Below are 19,888 nucleotides of genomic sequence, written 5' to 3'. Positions count from 1 at the left end.
TATTCTTTCTAAACGGGTGCGTGTGATGGGTGTAAAAAAAATTGGCTCAGTAATTTAGAAAACACGTTAATATGGCAAATGGTTCAGAAATCGGGTGTTATTTCACAACTCGCTCAAAATGATGGAGCATGAACCACTGGCTCAGGGTGATGGAGCAGGAACCACTGGCTCAGGGTGATGGAGCACGAACCACTGGCTCAGGGTGATGGAGCACGAACCACTGGCTCAGGGTGATGGAGCACGAACCACTGGCTCAGGGTGACGGAGCATCAACCACTGGCTCAGGGTGATGGAGCACGAACCACTGGCTCAGGGTGATGGAGCACGAACCACTGCCTCAGGGCGATGGAGCACGAACCACTGGCTCAGGGTGATTGAGCACGAACCACTCGCTCAGGGTGACGGAGCAGGAACCACTCGCTCAGGGTGACGGAGCAGGAACCACTCGCTCAGGGTGACGGAGCAGGAACCACTCGCTCAGGGTGATGGAGCATGAACCACTGCCTCAGGGTGATGGAGCACGAACCACTGTCTCAGGGTGATGGAGCACGAGCCACTGGCTCAGGGTGACGAAGCATCAACCACTGGCTCAGGGTGATGGAGCACGAACCACTGGCTCAGGGTGACGGAGCATCAACCACTGGCTCAGGGTGATGGAGCACGAACCACTGGCTCAGGGTGATGGAGCACGAACCACTACCTCAGGGCAATGGAGCACGAACCACTGGCTCAGGGTGATTGAGCACGAACCACTCGCTCAGGGTGACGGAGCAGGAACCACTCACTCAGGGTGATGGAGCATGAACCACTCACTCAGTGTGATGGAGCATGAACCACTCACTCAGGGTGATGGAGCACGAGCCACTGGCTCAGGGTGATGGAGCACGAGCCACTGGCTCAGGGTGATGGAGCACGAGCCACTGGCTCAGGGTGATGGAGCAGGAACCACTGGCTCAGGGTGATGGAGCACGAGCCACTGGCTCAGGGTGACGGAGCATGAGCCACTGGCTCAGGGTGACGGAGCACGAACCACTCACTCAGGGTGATGGAGCACGAACCACTGTCTCAGGGTGATGGAGCATGAACCACTCACTCAGGGTGATGGAGCATGAACCACTCACTCAGGGTGATGGAGCATGAACCACTCACTCAGTGTGATGGAGCATGAACCACTCGCTCAGGGTGACGGAGCACAAAGCACACAAACCATTGTATTTTTAAATTGGCTTTGAGAGTGTGCACAAAAACGTGTCAGGTATATGACCTACATAATATTTGTTTTGGGGTAGAAAACTGACATGTCTGGTACATGACTCATGTATTTTTTGGGGGGTGAGGGGTGGAAGGAAGTAAAAAATTAGCATGTTCATTACATGAGTTGCCAAGTCCTAAAAGCCAGTGGCCATTTTGAAAAAACATAAATAATCACAAATAACCAATATAAAGGGTCTCCTTCCTTTTTAAAAAAAAATTCGGACGATCAACTGGTATGATTTTTTAACATGAAGTTGCGAAATATAAATCATGTGTTTTTTGTTGGAAACCATATCATGTGATATTTTACACTCAAGTTGAATCTTTCAGAAATTACTTTAACGGTTATTTAATTGGCAAAAAAATTTTTTTTGACAAGTATGTTGATCGCCTCCGTTTGTTTGTTTGTGTGTTTGTTTGTCTGTCTGTCCGCTGACCTCCAGCCCAAACCACTCAACTGATCATACTGAAAATTTCAGGGATTATTGGCACCAACCCTGTGACGGTCCCGCATTGAAGTTTTGTAAAATCCGGTCGACTGAAAAGGTCCACAGAGGCCAATTTGAGCCAAATTTTCTAAAATCCTCAAATTTCATCCGATTGACTTGAAATTTGAACAGGATTTGCATATCAGGTCAGTGAATTCAACCACCTATTAGTTTTGAGGTTATCTTCGGTCATAAGGTCAACCCAAAATAGGCCAAATTTTTTAATTGTTTATAAAATTGTCAATTTTCATCTGATTGACTTGAAATTTGAAGAAAGTTTGCACATCAGGTCACTGAATTCAACCACCTATTGATTTTGAGGTAAACATAGGTCAAAAGGTAAACATAGGCCAAATTTCTAAAATCCTCAATTTTAATCCAATTAACTTGAAATTTGAAGAGCATTTGCATATTAGGTCACTGAATTCAACCACCTACTAATATTGAGGTAAACATAGGCCAAACGGTCGACATAGGCCAATTTCGGCCAAATTTTCAAATACCCTCAATTTTCATCCGATTGACTTGAAATTTGAAGAGCATTTTCATGGCAGGTCACTGAATTCAACTACCAATTAATTTTAAGGTCAAACGGTCAACACAAGCCTGATTACTATAATTGATAGTGCCAAAAACTAAACATATCACTATATCTCAAAATGTTGTGGACTATTTATGACAAAACAAGGTGGATGAGTTGAATAGGTGACAAGAACAAGCGGATTGGATTTTGGTTCGGATCCAGCCCATCAGTGGGATATTAAATATGAACTGTTCCACCTGGCAGAGGTAGGTGCTCTACCGAGTGCCATTCTACTTTGTGCTGTTTTGCCAAGTTGTCACTCTATGAGTGATCTTTCATTTATTTATGAGCACAACAGATTCCTTTACATCACAAACCAACTTTATCCTTATTCTTGAAATTGTTTGTCATCATCAATATTAAATACAGGGAATCAAATAATCTTAATCATTTATAAACAGACGTTTCCTTCCCAACAAACATTACAACATCCAAACTCCTCGCGACTCAGACACGACACGAGTCATAACGTCACAAAGTCTGTTCCTCAAACACACGAAGTGTTTGTGATTAAAAAAAAAAACACAATCGTTTAAACTCAGTGTTCGACTTTAATACAGAGTTGGGAGATCCTCACGTGGTTTTGTGGAGGCATCATGTTATCATCACTTTACCTTGAATTCCCGTTTCGACCAATCAATACACACAATCCAAGCAATTTCTCATTTGAGGTGAGACGTCTCCGAACCCATCGGAGACAGGTACCCTGCTCGTTTAAGTTTATTATCCACTTTAAAAATAGATATATAATGTAAATTTCAAAATTAAATAAAAGCTCCAAAGAATTTCTAAATTTAATAAATAAAATTCCACTTAAAAACACTGTGACCGACGTCGCCTCTGGATAACTCCGAGAGGATGGCGTGTCTTTCAAAGACCACAATCGCCGCTGACCCCAGAGCTTCCCACGGGACCCCACGCCCTGAGTCGTGTTACCATACGCAAAAGTGTTTGAGTGCGAGTGGGTACCACGCCAGCAGTTACAGACCTTAGTCAGTCGGCTGAGCAGAACCAACGTTGCATAACCACATCTGAGATCTAATCTTACACAACCAATCAGCGCTGGTCAAACACCTCACCAGTCTTATGCCACCATCAGGACAGAGAGAATAAGTCAGGACTCGGTTTCTTCAATAAATGGCTTTTAGTGACAGTAATCAAAATGCAAGTATTTACAAGGAGGGAGAACAATGAAATGACATATATGTACAACAATTTATCACAACACGTGTATGCTGGCATCATACATCCAATGTGGAATGGAGAGATGAGTGATTGGCAAAGAATGATGAGATGAGTGATTCACAACAAAGATGAGATGAGGACAGAAAGAGATAGATGGGGACAGGACAGACCCCTGCACACCTCACACTTTTTGATTCTGGCTCCCACGTCCTGAATGAAACCGGAACCCTCCGCGCTCCGCTCCTCTCCTGCTACTTGTCCAGCCGCAGCTCCGGCATTTCCGCATGGACCAGTGATATCACTCACAGCATGTATTCAATGCGTCTCCTGGGAGGACGCCCAGGTGATGGAAATGAGGCGAAGGGTCTAGTGACGCGACAGCGGGCGTGGGCAGATGAAGGCAAAGGTGTGCAACGGTGTAAGGTTAAGAAACAAGGAAGAGAGCGAAAAGGACAGAAACAAAAAATGCAAGAAAAAATGAATAACGAAGAAATAATGGTGTGGGAAGAATTGAACGGAGTCAAAGGTATCAATGAGAGACTAGCACAGATTACACTGAAAGTAAACAATAAATACAACATCAAAATGATTGGGGTGTATGCCCCTACATTAGTACATGAAGTTGAAGAGGAGACAAAATGTATGAAGAGATAAGAAAAGTACATCGAGGAGATTGACATGGAAAAACCAGATGGACATACAAAACGAGATCGATTTCATCTTAACAATCAAATTAAACATTGTCAAAGATGTGAAAGTATTAAACAAAGTGAATACAGGAAGTGATCATCGAATGCTTGTATGTAAAATAAAGATTGATACCAGGTTGGAGAGACGGCACTTGTAGTCCTTCTGTGCTTTTACATGCATCATTTTCTCCATGAACAGACAGTGCAGGCAGGATTAATCCACCAAGCTTGTTCCTGACATGCAGATGCTCTGCTCGGAAACGTTTGGATAGCTGGGCATGGTTTAAAAACAGGAACTACCAACCAATCAACCTTGAGTACTTTTCCATGTGAGGGTGGAAATGGATTTAAAAAAGGAGAATTACAGAAGAGCAAGGAGGCACGTTATCGTGGAGCTTTAAGAAATCCCAGTGCTTCTCAGTCAGTTTCGCTTCCTGGTTCTTTTAGTTTTTCCTCCTATCAGCAGTTTCTACCTTGCTTCCAATGGACAACTCGTATTGACCAGACAAATTTTCCTATTTCACAGGCCTTTGTATTTTCATCTGCTGAAAATCAACATTTAGTGGTGTGTTTTCTGTTGGTTTTTTCGATATTGGGTTCTTGCAAAGCAATGGCTTCATCATGCATGAACTTCCACCATTACTCCCATTTCACTACATTGCTGAGCGTCATGGAGACTGCTGGTCCACTGGCATTCATCAATCCACCGTATGACAACACTTGAGTGGGAATTCACACACACACAATTTCAACATTGGTTATCCCAACGTGATCGTGAAATGGAGGTGTTGAACAAGAATTTCTGTGTATTTGGTCCAGTCTGTATCTTGGATTACTGATCATCATGTCTGATCTTGGGGAACACGGTCCTGCGGATGCCATCTCAAGGAGGCCGCGTAACCTTCCCCAGTCACAGCGGTTGGGTTGAAACTCCCTCCCTTTTGGTCCAAAGACCAAAAGACCAGCCTTATGGTTTGTGCAGGTGGAAGCGCAGTTCCTCACCTGAAATATCACAATGCAGGATAGGAAAATTGCTTAAGGCCCGGTCACACCTTGACGTTTTAGCCAGCGATGGCAACGTATTAAAATGAATGTAAAACGCTGGCTTACGTTGAACTTTTGATGTTTTTTTTTAAAGATTCGGACGTATTCATAGCGACTTGGTCTTATGTAAAACGCATTGGTAACGGACACAGAACGTATCGTTGTGTTATAGATAACTTATACCAACGAATGCTGAACCTGTTGTCGGCCTACACAACCGATGCCCAACGATAGTCTAACTCAGGCATAGCGCGTTGCACGCATCGCCGACGATGTCGTGACGTAGCCTATTAAAAGGCTGACGCACAACGATTCGAATCATAACTGCCGTAGAAATGGAAGTGTCAACATCGTGGTCACACCTTGGCGATCTTGCCAGCGTATGCCGACCTAAGAAAAATGTGTCTAAAACGTTGGGGGCACGTCAAATATGGTATGAGTAAGTTTGGTATACGTGAGTAGAATGCTAAAGTACGCGATCATACGTCGTAGTAAGTAGAGTACGTAAAGAAATTTTAAACATGTTCAAAATTTTACGACGTACTCGGCGTATGACACACGTTCCGCATGCGATGGGGATAAGTTTTACACACGATATGTGGACGCTTACACACGTCCACAAACGCTACTTATAAGCTACTCATAAGTCAAAACACGTCGCGGTAATGTCTTTTTTACATGAAACTTATTTCTAACTTATGTTTGACGTGCTTTGAACCAATTCTTTACGTAGTCCCAACACACATCGACGTATGTAGACGTATTCCAATGACGTCTTCTGGTCGACAAAAAAAAATAAATGAACGTGTTTCTAGCTTACAACTGCCATATAAAGACGTGTTCCCAGCGGTTTTGGGAATTGGTATATAAAAATGCTGCTCATAAAAGGGGAACCCAACAGTGTTTTCGAGTCCTTTTTGAGTCGATGTCCATGTCAGCAGTAACAGTAACAGTATCAGTAGTAGTTTGTTCATGTTGGCAGTAGTAGGTGAGTGTGAGGGAGAGGGTGTGGGTTATGATAGATCGTCCTTGCGTCCGCGTGTCCACGGGTAGGAGACATCTTTTCACCATTGTTCGAAGTTCTTCGCGGCTAATTTTTATGGGGCTTTTTCAACAATGAGCTATAGCTTGTTTTTACGATTTAGGTCTATTCATAACGGGTTGGACAAATGCACAATGAACTAATAATGTGCATAGAGCGCTTCGATAACTTATAGATACGATATACCAACGAATAATTATCGTGAAGCCGGCGTTCACAAACTATGCCCAACGATAGCCTAACTTATCCATATCGTGCGGCAGTTTATCTTTGCCGGTGACATGGGGTTTGCTATTCATAGGCTGCCACTCAACGATTTAAATGGCTGCATCTCCACTATTGAAAGTAGACGCTTGCGCTCAACAATTGGATTTTTTTTTTTACACTCAACGACTTTTAAACGGTACCACTCAACTATTTTCATTGTTTACAATGAACGATTTAAATTGCTGTCACTCGCCTTTGTTTTTTGACGCTGGGGTTTGGAAATTTGAAGCGTTTCTTCTGAACGTGTTAAAACGCTCAAACTCGACTATTTTAAATAGATGCTGCCGATGGACAATTGGAATCATAGCCAAGCTAGACATCGAAGTGTGAACATCCTCGTCATGCCGAAGAAAAGTTTGAAGAATGCTGTAAATAAGTGTCCTGGCCGTGGCCGTGGACGCTGACGCAAGGACGATCCATTATACCGACGTCTTTCAGCCTATGAGTAACTTAAAAGTAACGTCTGTCGATGTGTGGCAACGATCGCGTAACGTGCCAACAACACGTTAATCATAGGTTAGAAATAAGTTTCGGGTATGCTAAACATTACCTCGGCGTGTCTCAACTTATGATTAACTTACAAGTAGCATGTGTTGACGTCTGTCAACGATCGCAGACCGTGCATACAACTTGTGGCCAGCGTAGCGGAACGTGTGAGTCATACGCCGGCATACGTCGTGAAATTTCAAGCATGAAAAAATTTGAGGACAACCGAAAAGTACAACGTTTAAAGCCAACGTACAACGACGTATGGCAGTGTTTTTCAGCGTGCTCTCAATGTTATCAAAACTTACCCATAACGTATTCAACGTGTGCCAGCGTTTTAGAAAAAAAATTCAAAAATCGGCATACGTTGGCTAAAACGTCAAGGTGTGACTGGGCCTTTACATTGTTGGCTCCTTGGAACCAGAGATTTCACAAGAAGTCAGAGATTTTCTTACAAACTGACCAAGGACAAACAGACGACAAGTGCAAGACTGAGCTCATACGGTATACCTCTGCATCTGAGCAGAAACGCTTACACCAGATACTCATCGAAGAAGACCTGCGAGACAGGAAACCGTCGCAGTTTCTTCGGAGGATACGGCAGCTTTTGGGTGACGCCAACTTGGAAAATAATTTTTTTAAACAGCTGTTCTTGCAGTATTTACCCAACAATGCTCAACTCATCCTGACCTCTACCAGCGAAGCTGGAACCATTGAACAGCTCGCTGAGATTGTGATAAAAATTGTGGAAGAGGCAGCACCCACAACTTCCATTGCTGCTGCTACATGCCAGCCCCTTGGTGCAACATCTGATTGTTTGGTCATCAGGATTTACTGTCGACATCAACCAGCTCACTCCTCACGGCTCATGGGTCACGGCACAATCCTGGACTCTGTCTGTTGCACCTGAGAAGGTGAAGTTTGTGGAAACCCTCGACTGATTCTGCATCTAACCTGGAAGTTATCAGCTCACTTGTCCTAAAAACCTGCTCTGCTTCTCTTGTGCTTCCTCTCTGCTCTTTTCACCCTATAATTTCCCCTATCCTAGATCATCTTCCATCTGCTTAGAAATCCCCCAATGTCACTACATTAAATAAAAAGGTGCAAAAACTGATTCCCTCAATGACAGACCAATCAGCTCACTTCCAATCATCAGCAAGGTCATGGAATCCATCATCACAGTTGAGATGAAATCCTTCCTTTTCTCCAACGACTTCATCTGAGATCATCAACTCGGATTCAGACCAGGTCACTCCACGTTTGAGATGGTGCTTCTACTCATCCAACAATGTATGGAGGCCTCAGTGTCCTACATGAGATTTGGGCTTCTCTCTCGACATATATCGTGCTTTCGATAGAGTCTGGCATTCCGCCTTGCTCTCCAAACTCTCCACCTGTGGCATCCACGGCCAACTCCACAAATGGGTTCCTGACTTCCTCTACTGTCACAGCCAACGTGTGGCCCTAAATGGAGTTCTCTCATCCCCTCTTCCTGTCCAGGCTGGAGTTCCTCAAGGTAGCGTTCTGGGCCCTGTTCTTTTTCTGGTTTTCATCAATGATCTCTCCGACTCTCTGGAAAATCCTCTTTTTCTTTGCTGATGACTCCACCCTCTGCCGTACCATCTGTCATCCCTCAGATCGGCAAGCAGCAGCTTCTTCGCTCACTGCAGATCTGGATAAAATCACAAACTGGTCCAACACGTGGAACATGTCTTTCAATCCAGACAAATCTCACACTCTCACGATGTCTCTCTGAAAAGACCCTCTGGAACCCCCCCCCCCTCTACATTTTCAACAGAAGAACTCAAATCGACTCCTTTTGTAAAAGATACTTCACCCTCCCACTACAAGGTCTGGACTTGGCCTAAAGTTCCAGCTGTGATTGAATGGGGCTGTTTGGGGAGGGGGGGAAGGGGGTCGATTGTATTTAAAGTATTCCATGGACGCAGATTTCTAGGCATTGTGTGTAATTGGAGAATGTCCCGTAACTTTTGATTGACTATTTGAGTGAAATAATTATCATCTTATCTGTGCATGAAATACTTAAAGTACAGGAAATAAAAATGCTCGCACACACACACACACACACACACACACACACACACACACACACACACACACACACACACACACACACACACACACACACACACACACACACACACACATTTTGTACCAAGATGTACATTTAACATGAAGTTGTGAAATATGAAACTTGTGGTTTTTGTTGAAATTTGTAAACAAATAAAGGGAACTACACGAGTGACCTCATCACGTGACATTTTACACTTTCACTGAAACATTCCATCAAACATGCATTGAGGATTGATAAATTATGTGAGATCTTGGGAATGATGGAGGAGGTAAAACAGGAGCGGTACCTGTGCTATTCTCCATACCTGTGACACCAGATGCGAAATGAAAGAGGTTTGGATTTGAATTTGTGACGTCACGTTTTGTGAGGAAGTGTTTAAAAGAGGAACATAAATGATCTGTATAAACGAGAACTTTTCTCCACTTCTCCTTGTACCGGTTTGTGTTCAATCCCCGGAGTTCAGAGACTCTGCTGGTTTTGGGTCCCAGATCCCGAGTTCCACTTTAGTCTCATCCACCGGGAAAACACGATGTTCCTCCTTTACTCCTTCATCATCCTCACTGGGATTCTTCTCTCCGGTAAGTTTACTGTTCTCTCTTCCCTTCTCTCAATGTCCCAATACAGGATTTCAAATCGAATCTTCAAGAACTTATCTTCGTGATTCATTTTGTTAATAATTAAATCTAGATTCAGTGATTTGAGTTCAATGCGTGACGTCATGTTCATACATTGTTATTTTAAAATAAATTTATGATTTTTATTGTTTGTTTGGATTTTGTGACGTCGATGTGAAAGGTAATTCGAATTAATAAAATTAGATAAATGTGTTTCAGTTTCTTTATCATTTATTATTCGATTTGATAAATTCCGAGACAAGTGGTGGAGTCCATTTGGTCCATCATGACTGTGTCATATCCACTCACTGTGATCTTTATTTATTAATTAATTTATCTTTTTGTGCTCATCTCTTGTCCAACAACGGAATTAATATTAACAACCACGTTCCTCGACTCATCACATTCCATGTCGAAGGAGGTTTATTTGGAAAACCAGCACCGAAGGACATCATGATTTATTTTATTCCTTCCTGATCGTTCATTCCCACAATGTGAGTGTGGAGGAGACAGCCGGCTTCCTATCTCTTTTGAAGGATAGCTTGCTTGCAGGTGCGGTGCCCCCTCGTGAGACTCCATTCGATTCGAACTGCTCATACCACAATAAGCGGTTAAATTACCGGAACAGGTGATGGAGCCATAAAGGGTGACAAGGAAATCCCAGATAAGGGGAGAAGCACGGAGTGAGTTCCACGGAGTGAGGGAGTGAGTTCCACGGAGTGAGGGAGTCAGTTCCACGGAGGAGTTCCACGGAGTGAGGGAGTGAGTTCCACGGAGTGAGGGAGTCAGTTCCATGGAGTGAGTTCCACGGAGTGAGGGAGTCAGTTCCACGGAGGAGTTCCACGGAGTGAGGGAGTGAGTTCCATGGAGTGAGTTCCACGGAGTCGGAGTGAGTTCCACGGAGTGAGTTCCACAGAGTGAGTTCAACAGAGTGAGTTCCACGGAGTGAGGGAGTGAGTTCCATGGAGGAGTTCCACGGAGTGAGTTCCACAGAGTGAGGGAGTGAGTTCCACGGAGTGAGTTCCAGGGAGTGAGTTCCACGGAGTGAGGGAGTGATTTCCACGGAGTGAGTTCCATGGAGGAGTTCCATGGAGTGAGTTCCACGGAGTGAGGGAGTGAGTTCCATGGAGTGAGTTCCACGGAGTCAGGGAGTGAGTTCCATGGAGTGAGTTCCACGGAGTCGGAGTGAGTTCCAAAGAGTGAGTTCCACAGAGTGAGTGAGTGAGTTCCACGGAGTGAGTGAGTGAGTTCCACAGAGTGAGTTCCACGGAGTGAGTGAGTGAGTTTCACAGAGTGAGTTCCACAGAGTGAGTTCCACGGAGTGAGTGAGTGAGTTCCACCGAGTGAGTGAGTGAGTTCCACGGAGTGAATTCCACGCAGTGAGTGAGTGAGTTCCACGGAGTGTGATCAGAGTGAGCCAGGGGATGATCATGTACAGATTTCGTTTATTTTAACTTTTAAAATTCCTCTTTATTCTGAAACATGAACTAGTTAGTTTAACTCGAAATGTGTAGATTAATGAGGAAACAAAAGGCTCCTCCTGGTGGGGAACCATTCACACAATATGACGTCACGAGATATCACGAATGAGGAATGCAGATATTTATAATTTACTAATTTTTTTAAAATAAAAATCTCGTTTATAATTAATTAATAAATATCACCTTTTAATAAATTATTATTTCGATTTGATTTGTAAAATAAACGTTTTTTGATCAGTTTTTAAATCTTGTTCTGATCCTATTTTCCCTCCAGGATCACAGAGCCAGGACACGGACATCTGTACAATGGAAGGGACAAAGAAACTTTGTGTACAACGGGATGTGATCGGAGTGAGGGGAGAGGATGTGATTCTTCCCTGTCGGTTTAATCACAGTGAAGGAAACAATGTAACAAATCTGAGATTGTATTGGTTTAAATATTACAATAACCGAGACAACAATATCTTCAGGAGCTCCACGAATAATACACAAGGGGGATTCAAAGGGAGGATTCAAACCGTGGGAAACCCAAGTGAGGGAGACGGGACGGTGAGGATCAGAGATCTGAAGATGGAGGACGAGGGAACGTACAGGTGTCGGTTTAAGTTCACACAGAAGAAACAGAGGAGGACTCGGTATCGTGTTCGATTTTATCCGAGTAAAGAAAAGCGAACAAGACTCCGAGTTGACGGTGAGAACTTTTGATACAAAATCATAAACTATCATCGAGTAATCATGTTCCGTGACGTCATGTTCGACTTCTGCTGTCATTCCTGATCAGGTTTCTCCAAACATCCCGATCCTGCACCGATTCCCGAAACCCTGGGAAGACAAAAAAAACAAATACACAGAGAAAACACAGAGATAAAATCAAACCACAGAGACAATAGATCAGAGATAAAATCCCATTTGTTTTCATTTCTCTTCCCACCCACTTCCATCGTTCATTTAGTGTTTAAATTAGTGATTCATTCTCTTCCATTCTCTTCTTGTGACCATCATCACTTCAACAGAAACAAAGAAATTGCTAACTACAATTAACGTGATAATTAGCTCCACCCCTTTTTTACCATGACAAATAGATCATTCTCTCTGGGGACTGTAGTTTGATTTTTTTTTTCCATGGTCAAGGCTCATGGAAGAACGAGGACACAGAACAGATCAGAACACAACATAACAAAGGGAACAGCAAGAGAAAGGGGAAATACCAGTCGGATGGTGGAGGGAGAAGGGAAGACGGTGATGAACAAACAAGAGAGGGAGGAAACGATGAGGAGTAGAGGAGAAGGCAAGGGGTGAACAAGATGGAAACATAAGCAATTTTTTGGGAAGGGTGAGGATAGTTTAACACATTGGTTCTTAACCTGGGGGGGGGGGGGGTGAGTAATTTCCAGAGGGGACGCAAGCCCGGAGATAAAAGTAGGAATTTCTCTAATTATTTTTTGGAATTCACTAAACAAGTGTTTGTATAACATCGTGATGAACATAAAAAGAAAACAAAAGTATCGCCTTTAATAATTTTCGTTTTCTATTCGCGACGAGGCCGAACATTTTCTGTATTAAAAATTAATTTTAAAATTTAACATTTATTTAAATTGAATATTAAAATTAATATTAATATTAAATTTCTTTTTTTCACAGATTTGCAGTACCCATTTCAAACTAAATCATTCGCAACGAGTGCAAAAAAGTGGAAGTATCTTGACGAATATATTCGATTTGGATTTGTGTCCCTCCAAAAGGGTGACACAGAGGTACCCCAGTGTGTAATATGCTACAGGACTCTGAGCAATGATGGCATGCGGCCCACACCCTTGGAACGCCACTTGAAGACAATGCATCCTGCTCTAGCTGCCAAACCCAAAGCATTCTTTGAAACAAAAGGAAGTCCTTGAAGCAAGCTAAGATGGACAGCAGTTGGGAGCATTTCAGCAACAGACTTCAAAGGTTGTTGAGGATTCCTATGACATCACCATGTTGATTGCAAAGAGCAAAAAGAGCCATATAGTGGGGCAGATAACAGCAATTTTTGAGAGGAATCGTGCAAATGATGATACAAGCATCAAATTTGGCACATTTGTTCTCCAGGGGATTCTAATCAAATCTGCATGATTGGCCATTTGAAAATCCTAATTTAAAAAAAAAAAAAACTTCAAAAAAGTCAAGATCACAAATCAATGTTGGATGCTGGCTGAGATTGGTGAATGTTTCAGAAACATCAAAGACTTTCCAAGTCTGCCATGCAGTTTTCTTCCCTTTACCGTGGAAGGCAGACACGACGTCACATCCAGTGAACGCATGGAAGTATGGGATCCCTCGAGCTTTCTCAGGCCCTATTGGAGAAACTACCTCATGGACTGGAATCCATCGCACTTTAGCTCCTTGGACAAAGGCAATCCACATGTTCTCAAGACCTAGTTCCTGTAAGGATGGCAGTACAGATATTGCTATGACTATTACGTGCATGTTATCAGCCTTAATGATAATGGACTTGTTACCATCCGTCGTTGCATCCCTGGCGTGTACAAATATTTGAGTGTCAGCTTCTTCATGACAACGTGGAGACACAGCATCCAGTGACTTCCTTGTGTTGCTAATGGCATCTTTTGTGACAATGACTGTGCTTGTCGACTGTGCATCACACATCTTTTCCGCAAGGAAGTGAAGCAGCTCAGTCTTGTTGCTGTCATCTCGAAGAAAGCTTCTCCAGTTACTTGGGGTCTTACTGGTTCCTGTCACTCTTCTTCTGATTCCTTGCCCCCTTTTCGACCTTGCCTCGGACTTCAGACTTGACTTCTTGTACACATCAAACACTACGTCCACCCTCTCGTACCTGGCACCATAGGATTCCACCTTTGGGATGATGTCTTCTTTAGCATCGTCATTAAATATCTTTGAAGTGCGTGGAGGTAGGGCATTGATAAGTGCTGAGCCATCAATGATGACTGCATCTCCCCTTGGTTCTCTGTCTGGGATGTTCACTTGCGCTTCAAGAATTTCAGCCAGCTGTGACTTCAAATTTTTTTCAAAATTTGGATTTTCAAATGGCCAATCGGGCAGATTTGATCAGAAAGCCCTGCAGAACAGAAATGCCAAATTTGATGCATGTATCATAATTTGCATGATTTTTCTACTATCTACTACACTAATAACATCGGAGACTCTCATCAAACCAAATGTACTGCGTGCAGCAGAGCTTGTTCTGGGGAAGGATAGTGCAAACAAGCTTTCCCAAATCTCTCTCTCAAACGATACCGTCAAGGGTGAGGGTTAGACATTAAAGATCGATGAAATGTCTCAAGACATTAAAGATCAAGTTCTCGACCAAGTAAGAGTTTCTCCTGTATTTGCCATCCAGTTGTATGAAACGACTGATGTTGCTCAGTGTTCTCAGCTACTGATGTATGCTCGTTTCGTGTCAAGCAACAGTGCGAAAGAGGAAATGCTCTTCTATCATCCCATGGAAAGTTATACAACAGCAACAGATATTTTTCAAGTGGTATCAAACTTCTTCCAGGAAATTCAACTTTCGTGGGACTCGTCGGTCGGGGTGTGTACTAATGGAGCTCCGGCCATGCTTGGTTTGCAATCTGGTTTCATAACAAGAGTGAAAGAAAAAGTCCATCTGCTGTAGGTACGCACTGCATCCTTCATCGTGAAGCCTCAGTATCCAGAACTCTACCTGCTGAAATGAGGGATGTCATGAATCTGGCTATCAAGGTGGTCAACTTCATCAAAGCTGGAGCCTTAAGCAGTCATCTCTTCAAACAGCTGTGTGTGGATATCGATTCTGAACATCAAGCCTTGCTTTTCCACACAAACGTACGATGGCTTTCGAAGGGAAACATGCTTGGACGGCTTTATGAACTATGACAAAAAGTGGCAACATTTCTAGATTCGCAGCAGAAAGCAGATGTCCATGACAAGTTCCAGTCTGAAGGATTTTTGCTCTCTCCAGATTACCTGGTGAACATCTTTGAAGCAGTGAAAGCCATCAACCTCAAACTCCAAGGGAAAAACATCAACATAATCATGCACCATGACGTCATTCGAGCTTTCATGGCCAAACTCGACCTCTGGAAATGTCGAATTCTGGATGTAAATACAGCCAGTTTTGCTAACTTGGATTCTGCTCTCATTCACAGTTACCTTGATTCTGAGTTGAAGAAACAAATAATTACTCATCTGTCTGAATTGAAAGCAGAATTCATCAGATACTTTCCAGATATGGATAAGAAGCGCGAAGCCTGGAAATTCATTCGGAACACTTTTCAATGTGAAGGAGCTGATATTTCAGACGAAGTGCAAGAGGAGTTTCTCGAGTTAAAGTTCAACTCCTCGGCTGAAGAAGACTTCAAAAAAACTGGATCTAGAGACGTCCTGGGTCACGTACCTTCCTGTTTACCCTTTGATCTCACATCAAGCTCTTCGGATAATGACAATGTTTGGATCAACGTATCTTTGTGAAACTGCATTTTCCACGCTCGTTGCTGTCGAGACCAAGTACAGAAACAAGCTGAACGTTGAAGGGGACTTGCATTGCGCTCTCTCTGGCATTCGACCACGTATTCAACATCTGGTAGCGAAGAAGCAATGTCAAGTATCTCATTAGATGTCATCTCATTAAATATGATGTGTATATGAGTGTTGCTGAAACAGAATTATTTTTCAATAAAAAGACTAAAAACACGCATTTTTCAGGTTTTCCTTTTAATTCAGGAGGGATTTTAAATAATTTGGTTGAAGATGTGAGGGGGGGGGTGGCGAGGAGGCAAGGACCAACTACTAGAGGGGACGTGGTGGTAAAAAGGTTAAGAACCACTGGTTTAACGGGTGTGGAAAACATCACGGCTTTGGGTGGGGGATGACCTGAGATGGTGGTGAACAGCGGTCTTGAAGCCCCAGAGGGAAGAATGAGATCGAAGAGAGTGTGGAAGGCGGTTCTACAGGTGGGAAAAAAGATGAACAAATAAGTGGACGTGAGCAGTGGTTCTGTATTTAGACCGTTTCATCAGGACATGGCTGCTGGTGGACAACGTGTATCCTGCAGAGGACAAATCACGGAGAGGGCAGAGGGTGCAAGACCAGAAATTAAGCAGAAGAAGAGGCAGACAGACCACAAGCCAGTCGGCGATGGTGAAATGATTGGCCTCTCGACTCACCTTCATCACTTGGGATTCCAATGATCTTGGAGGTCTTGGTTTCCATGACTTCAACCTGAGCAAGAAGTGAGGCAGGGGAGCCAGCTCAAAGGGGAGAGCAGTACTCCATCAAGCTGCAGGCAAAAGCATTGTCTGTAGATAAAAGCTCAGGTGTGCTAAGGAAGGACTTTGCATGACGGAGGATGTTCAGTCAGCGTCTGGCTTTGGACGCCAACTTTGATATGTAGCTTGCCCAAGAGAGATCATGACAGAGAATGAGACCCAAGAGTTTGAGAGACTGAACCTCTTCGAGAGGGTTGTTGAGTAAGTATGTGGGAGGGGTGGTGGAATGGTCCTTTTGAAGAGAAAGAGAGAGAGAGAGAGAGAGAGTGGGATTTGTCAGGATTGAAAGCCATATTCCAAGTGTTTTACCAGCTTGTGATTTTCGTCAAGATCTGAATAGAGGGGAGAGCCTGCTACCTGTCTTTCAGAAGGATGACAGATGTCAAGGCAGAGAGTAGAGTCTTCAGCAAAGGAATAAAGAGGATTTTTCCAGAAAGTCCATAAGATCATTGATGAAGATTAGGAATAATATGGGGCCGAGAACAATGCCTTGTGGTACTCCAGCTTTGACAGGGAGAAGAGATGAAAGGGTTCCGTTGAGAGCCACAGGTTGACTCCAGTACAAGAGTGGTGGAAGTCAGTAATCCAATAGTTGAGTTGGCCTTGGATTCCATGGGCAGACAATTTGGAGAGAAGGGCAGGATGCCAGACTGTTAAAAGCTCGAGATATGTCCCGAGAGATGACCCTGAACTCATTTCTGATATTAAGGTTCTCCATCCATTGTTGGGAGAGTATAAGCAGCATGTCCAAGGTAGAGTGACAGGGTCTGAATCCAAATTGATGATCTGCGATAGGGCTGTTGGAGAAAAGGAAGGATTTTATGTCAACGTTGATGATGGATTCCATGACCTTGTGATAATTGGAAATAAGGTAATTGGGTTGTAGTTAAAACAATCCGTTTTTGCAACCTTTTTTTATGTAATGCTGTGATGTTAGCTCATTTCCATTTTCCCAGCTGGATATCGGAGACCAGTCCTGAAATGTAAAAAAAAAAAAAATATATATAAACGAAAAGGTGAAACTCGAAAAGAGAAGCATCTCACACTTTATGACCCACAAATAGCGGGATCTGACAATACACACAAGGAATGATTACGACAGGATACAAGTTTGAATCCGCAACACCGTATTATATATCATCGTCATGGTTACACGAGTGTATTGTTTCCCACAATGCATGGTATTGTAGTAAAAATGATCATGTGGTCCCACAGTGCGGCCAAAGATCCTGGATGTCTGGAGGGAGTTCGTGAACTCCAGCACCTCCTGGAGGCTCTTCTGTGAGGCCGAGGCCAAGCCGGGACCAAACATCACCTGGTGGAACCCACAGGGACTCCTCATAAATGGAAGTGAGACCGTTGTGAGTCCAAATAACCAAAATGATTCACAGAAGATCATCAGTAGTTACAACATCACAAGAGAAGATCCAGAAGGGAACTACAGCTGTCTGGTACAGAACCAGCACGGGACGGGGAAGGGATTTGTTTTCTACGGAGAGTTTGAAGGAACACGACGAATCACGGGGATCATCATTGGATGTACATCTGCCATCATCGTGGTTCTTCTTCTTCTCTTTGTGTTGATCTATTGTATTTACAACAAACACCGGAATCCTGCAGAAGGTGAAAAATTAAATTTTATTTTGTCTATTTTTTGATATCTTTGCACACATCCCACATCATATTCCATCCCGACCTCGGGGGTTTCGACATCTCTCTTGTGACGTCATCAGCAAGCATCCCCGACTGGGGATTTCACTTAACTTGAACATCTGTTCTTGTGCACGGTTGTTGATACGTGAAGGACAATCAGAGACATGCCTGTTGTATAAAATATTAATTTCGCGTTACGTATCCTCCACATTAAACAAAGTGATCAAAACAGTTGGGCACAGATCGAGGACCAAAGTTACATCAAATGAATGAACTTCAAGTGAACTTTCAAATCTCCAGCAAGTCGAACAGTATAATATGAACTTAAACATAAAGTTTAAATCTTATTAAACACCAGGAGGAGTACCCGGAGTTGTCTGGAGAAGGAGTACCCGAATAATCTCATATTGTCCTGAGATTGTCTTCACCATCATATCTACAGGTGTACCATAAAAATGATTTATATAATTATACAATCCAAACAAAAATTACACTAAATGTGTGTTTTTTTTAATCAAACAGGAAACTCAACCCAACCGGATGTGGAACTTCATGAATCAGTGAGTCTGTGGAATTACTTAATTAAATTACCCATTCATTCCCTGATTTAATGATGATTCATTAGCAGAACATAATCACGAGGACACTTTGGTAATTTATAAAAATACAAGTTTAAAGTTGGAGTACACACAATCATGTATAATTATCATCAGTGATTGTTTATGTTTTCTCCAACAGGGACAGAGACAGGAGTCCTCGTACATGGGTCTGAAGAAGAGGCGTCGTGATGAGTCCCAGTCTCAGTTGTACGAGACCTTGTGATGTTGCTCGGACAGAAACACCTGTTCCCTTTCAATTAACACGTCATAACATTAATAACTGACATAACTGTCAGGTCAGGTTCGATCTGTGACCTGCTACAGGTACCATGTAAACCTGTACTAACCTGTTCCATGGTCGGGTTGTCGGCGACTAAACCGTCTCCCCCACCAGGTTTTCTGGTGAGGAGGGTGTTTGGATATGGACACCCAGCAGGATTAAAAACAAAACCTGTCAAAGGGCGGAGGAGCTCCTTGTGAGCCAACGGCCATCCATATCTAGTGCCCAACTGTGTCTGCGGACGTCCTCCTGCAGTTGGGTTACTTCTTATTAGGAGGTTGGCGGCAGGATTTGCACTCCAGCCACCGTAAAACGCTTCATTCCGCAAAACGCAAAAACGCAAAAAAATCTGAAAACCCACTCCGTGGGAGTACCTCCTGTGCAGCTTCCCTTCGCAGGGCAGCTCACCGGATGATGGGATTGGGGCAAAGCCTTCGGGACCCCCAATCTTTGATAGGAGGGAAACCACGGGGTAACATCCCTGGGTCAGATTGCGGGAGAGTGTGTCGGAGTGGTGCTGAGTGTCGTCCACCAGACGGCGGTCTCCTTGGAGTTAACCTGAGGCGGTCCCTTCGGGTGGGTGCCTGGAATGTCCTATCCCTAAGAGAGGATGATCACCTGTCTCTGTTATCATCTGAGCTCAAGCGTTTGGACATCGGGATTGCAGCTCTCTCTGAGGTTCGGAGACCGGATTGCGGCGAGATAATGGTGGGTGGTTACACCTACTATTGGTCTGGTCGCTCTGATGGTTACCATACCCAAGGAGTTGCTGTAGCTGTGTCCAATAAGCTGACCCCAATGATAATTGAGGTAACACCGGTCAACGAGCGTATTATGAGATTAAGGATTCGTCACTCCTTAGGT

The 19,888-nt window shown here is 43.6% G+C and overlaps 1 protein-coding gene across 1 annotated transcript; it reads left to right on the top strand.

The window, feature by feature from the left end:
• Positions 1-9,562: 9,562 nt before the first annotated feature.
• On the top strand, positions 9,563-19,131 carry LOC147011539 (sialic acid-binding Ig-like lectin 15). The gene is made up of 5 exons (XM_085857062.1): positions 9,563-9,711; positions 11,503-11,919; positions 17,708-18,115; positions 18,668-18,705; positions 18,884-19,131. Exons 1-5 carry the CDS (start codon positions 9,663-9,665, stop codon positions 18,965-18,967), a joined length of 996 nt encoding a protein of 331 aa, XP_085713188.1. The 5' UTR covers positions 9,563-9,662; the 3' UTR covers positions 18,968-19,131.
• Positions 19,132-19,888: the final 757 nt, after the last annotated feature.

This window comes from Eptatretus burgeri, chromosome 15 (assembly GCF_056783735.1).
Source record: "Eptatretus burgeri isolate ZD-2024b chromosome 15, Ebu_testis_v1, whole genome shotgun sequence".
NCBI classification, from domain to species: Eukaryota; Metazoa; Chordata; class Myxini; order Myxiniformes; family Myxinidae; genus Eptatretus; species Eptatretus burgeri.
Note: the sequence above shows the minus strand (reverse complement) of the source record. Positions and strands in the feature narration are given on the sequence as shown.

What these genes read in the sequence shown, in the direction of transcription:
- LOC147011539 (XM_085857062.1), top strand. Translation starts at nt 9,663, where the DNA reads ATGTTCCTCCTTTACTCCTTCATCATCCTCACTGGGATTCTTCTCTCC. An exon ending in AACAAGACTCCGAGTTGACG is followed by an intron (nt 11,920 to 17,707) that starts GTGAGAACTTTT and finishes GTGGTCCCACAG; the next exon opens with TGCGGCCAAAGATCCTGGAT. An exon ending in ACACCGGAATCCTGCAGAAG is followed by an intron (nt 18,116 to 18,667) that starts GTGAAAAATTAA and finishes TTAATCAAACAG; the next exon opens with GAAACTCAACCCAACCGGAT.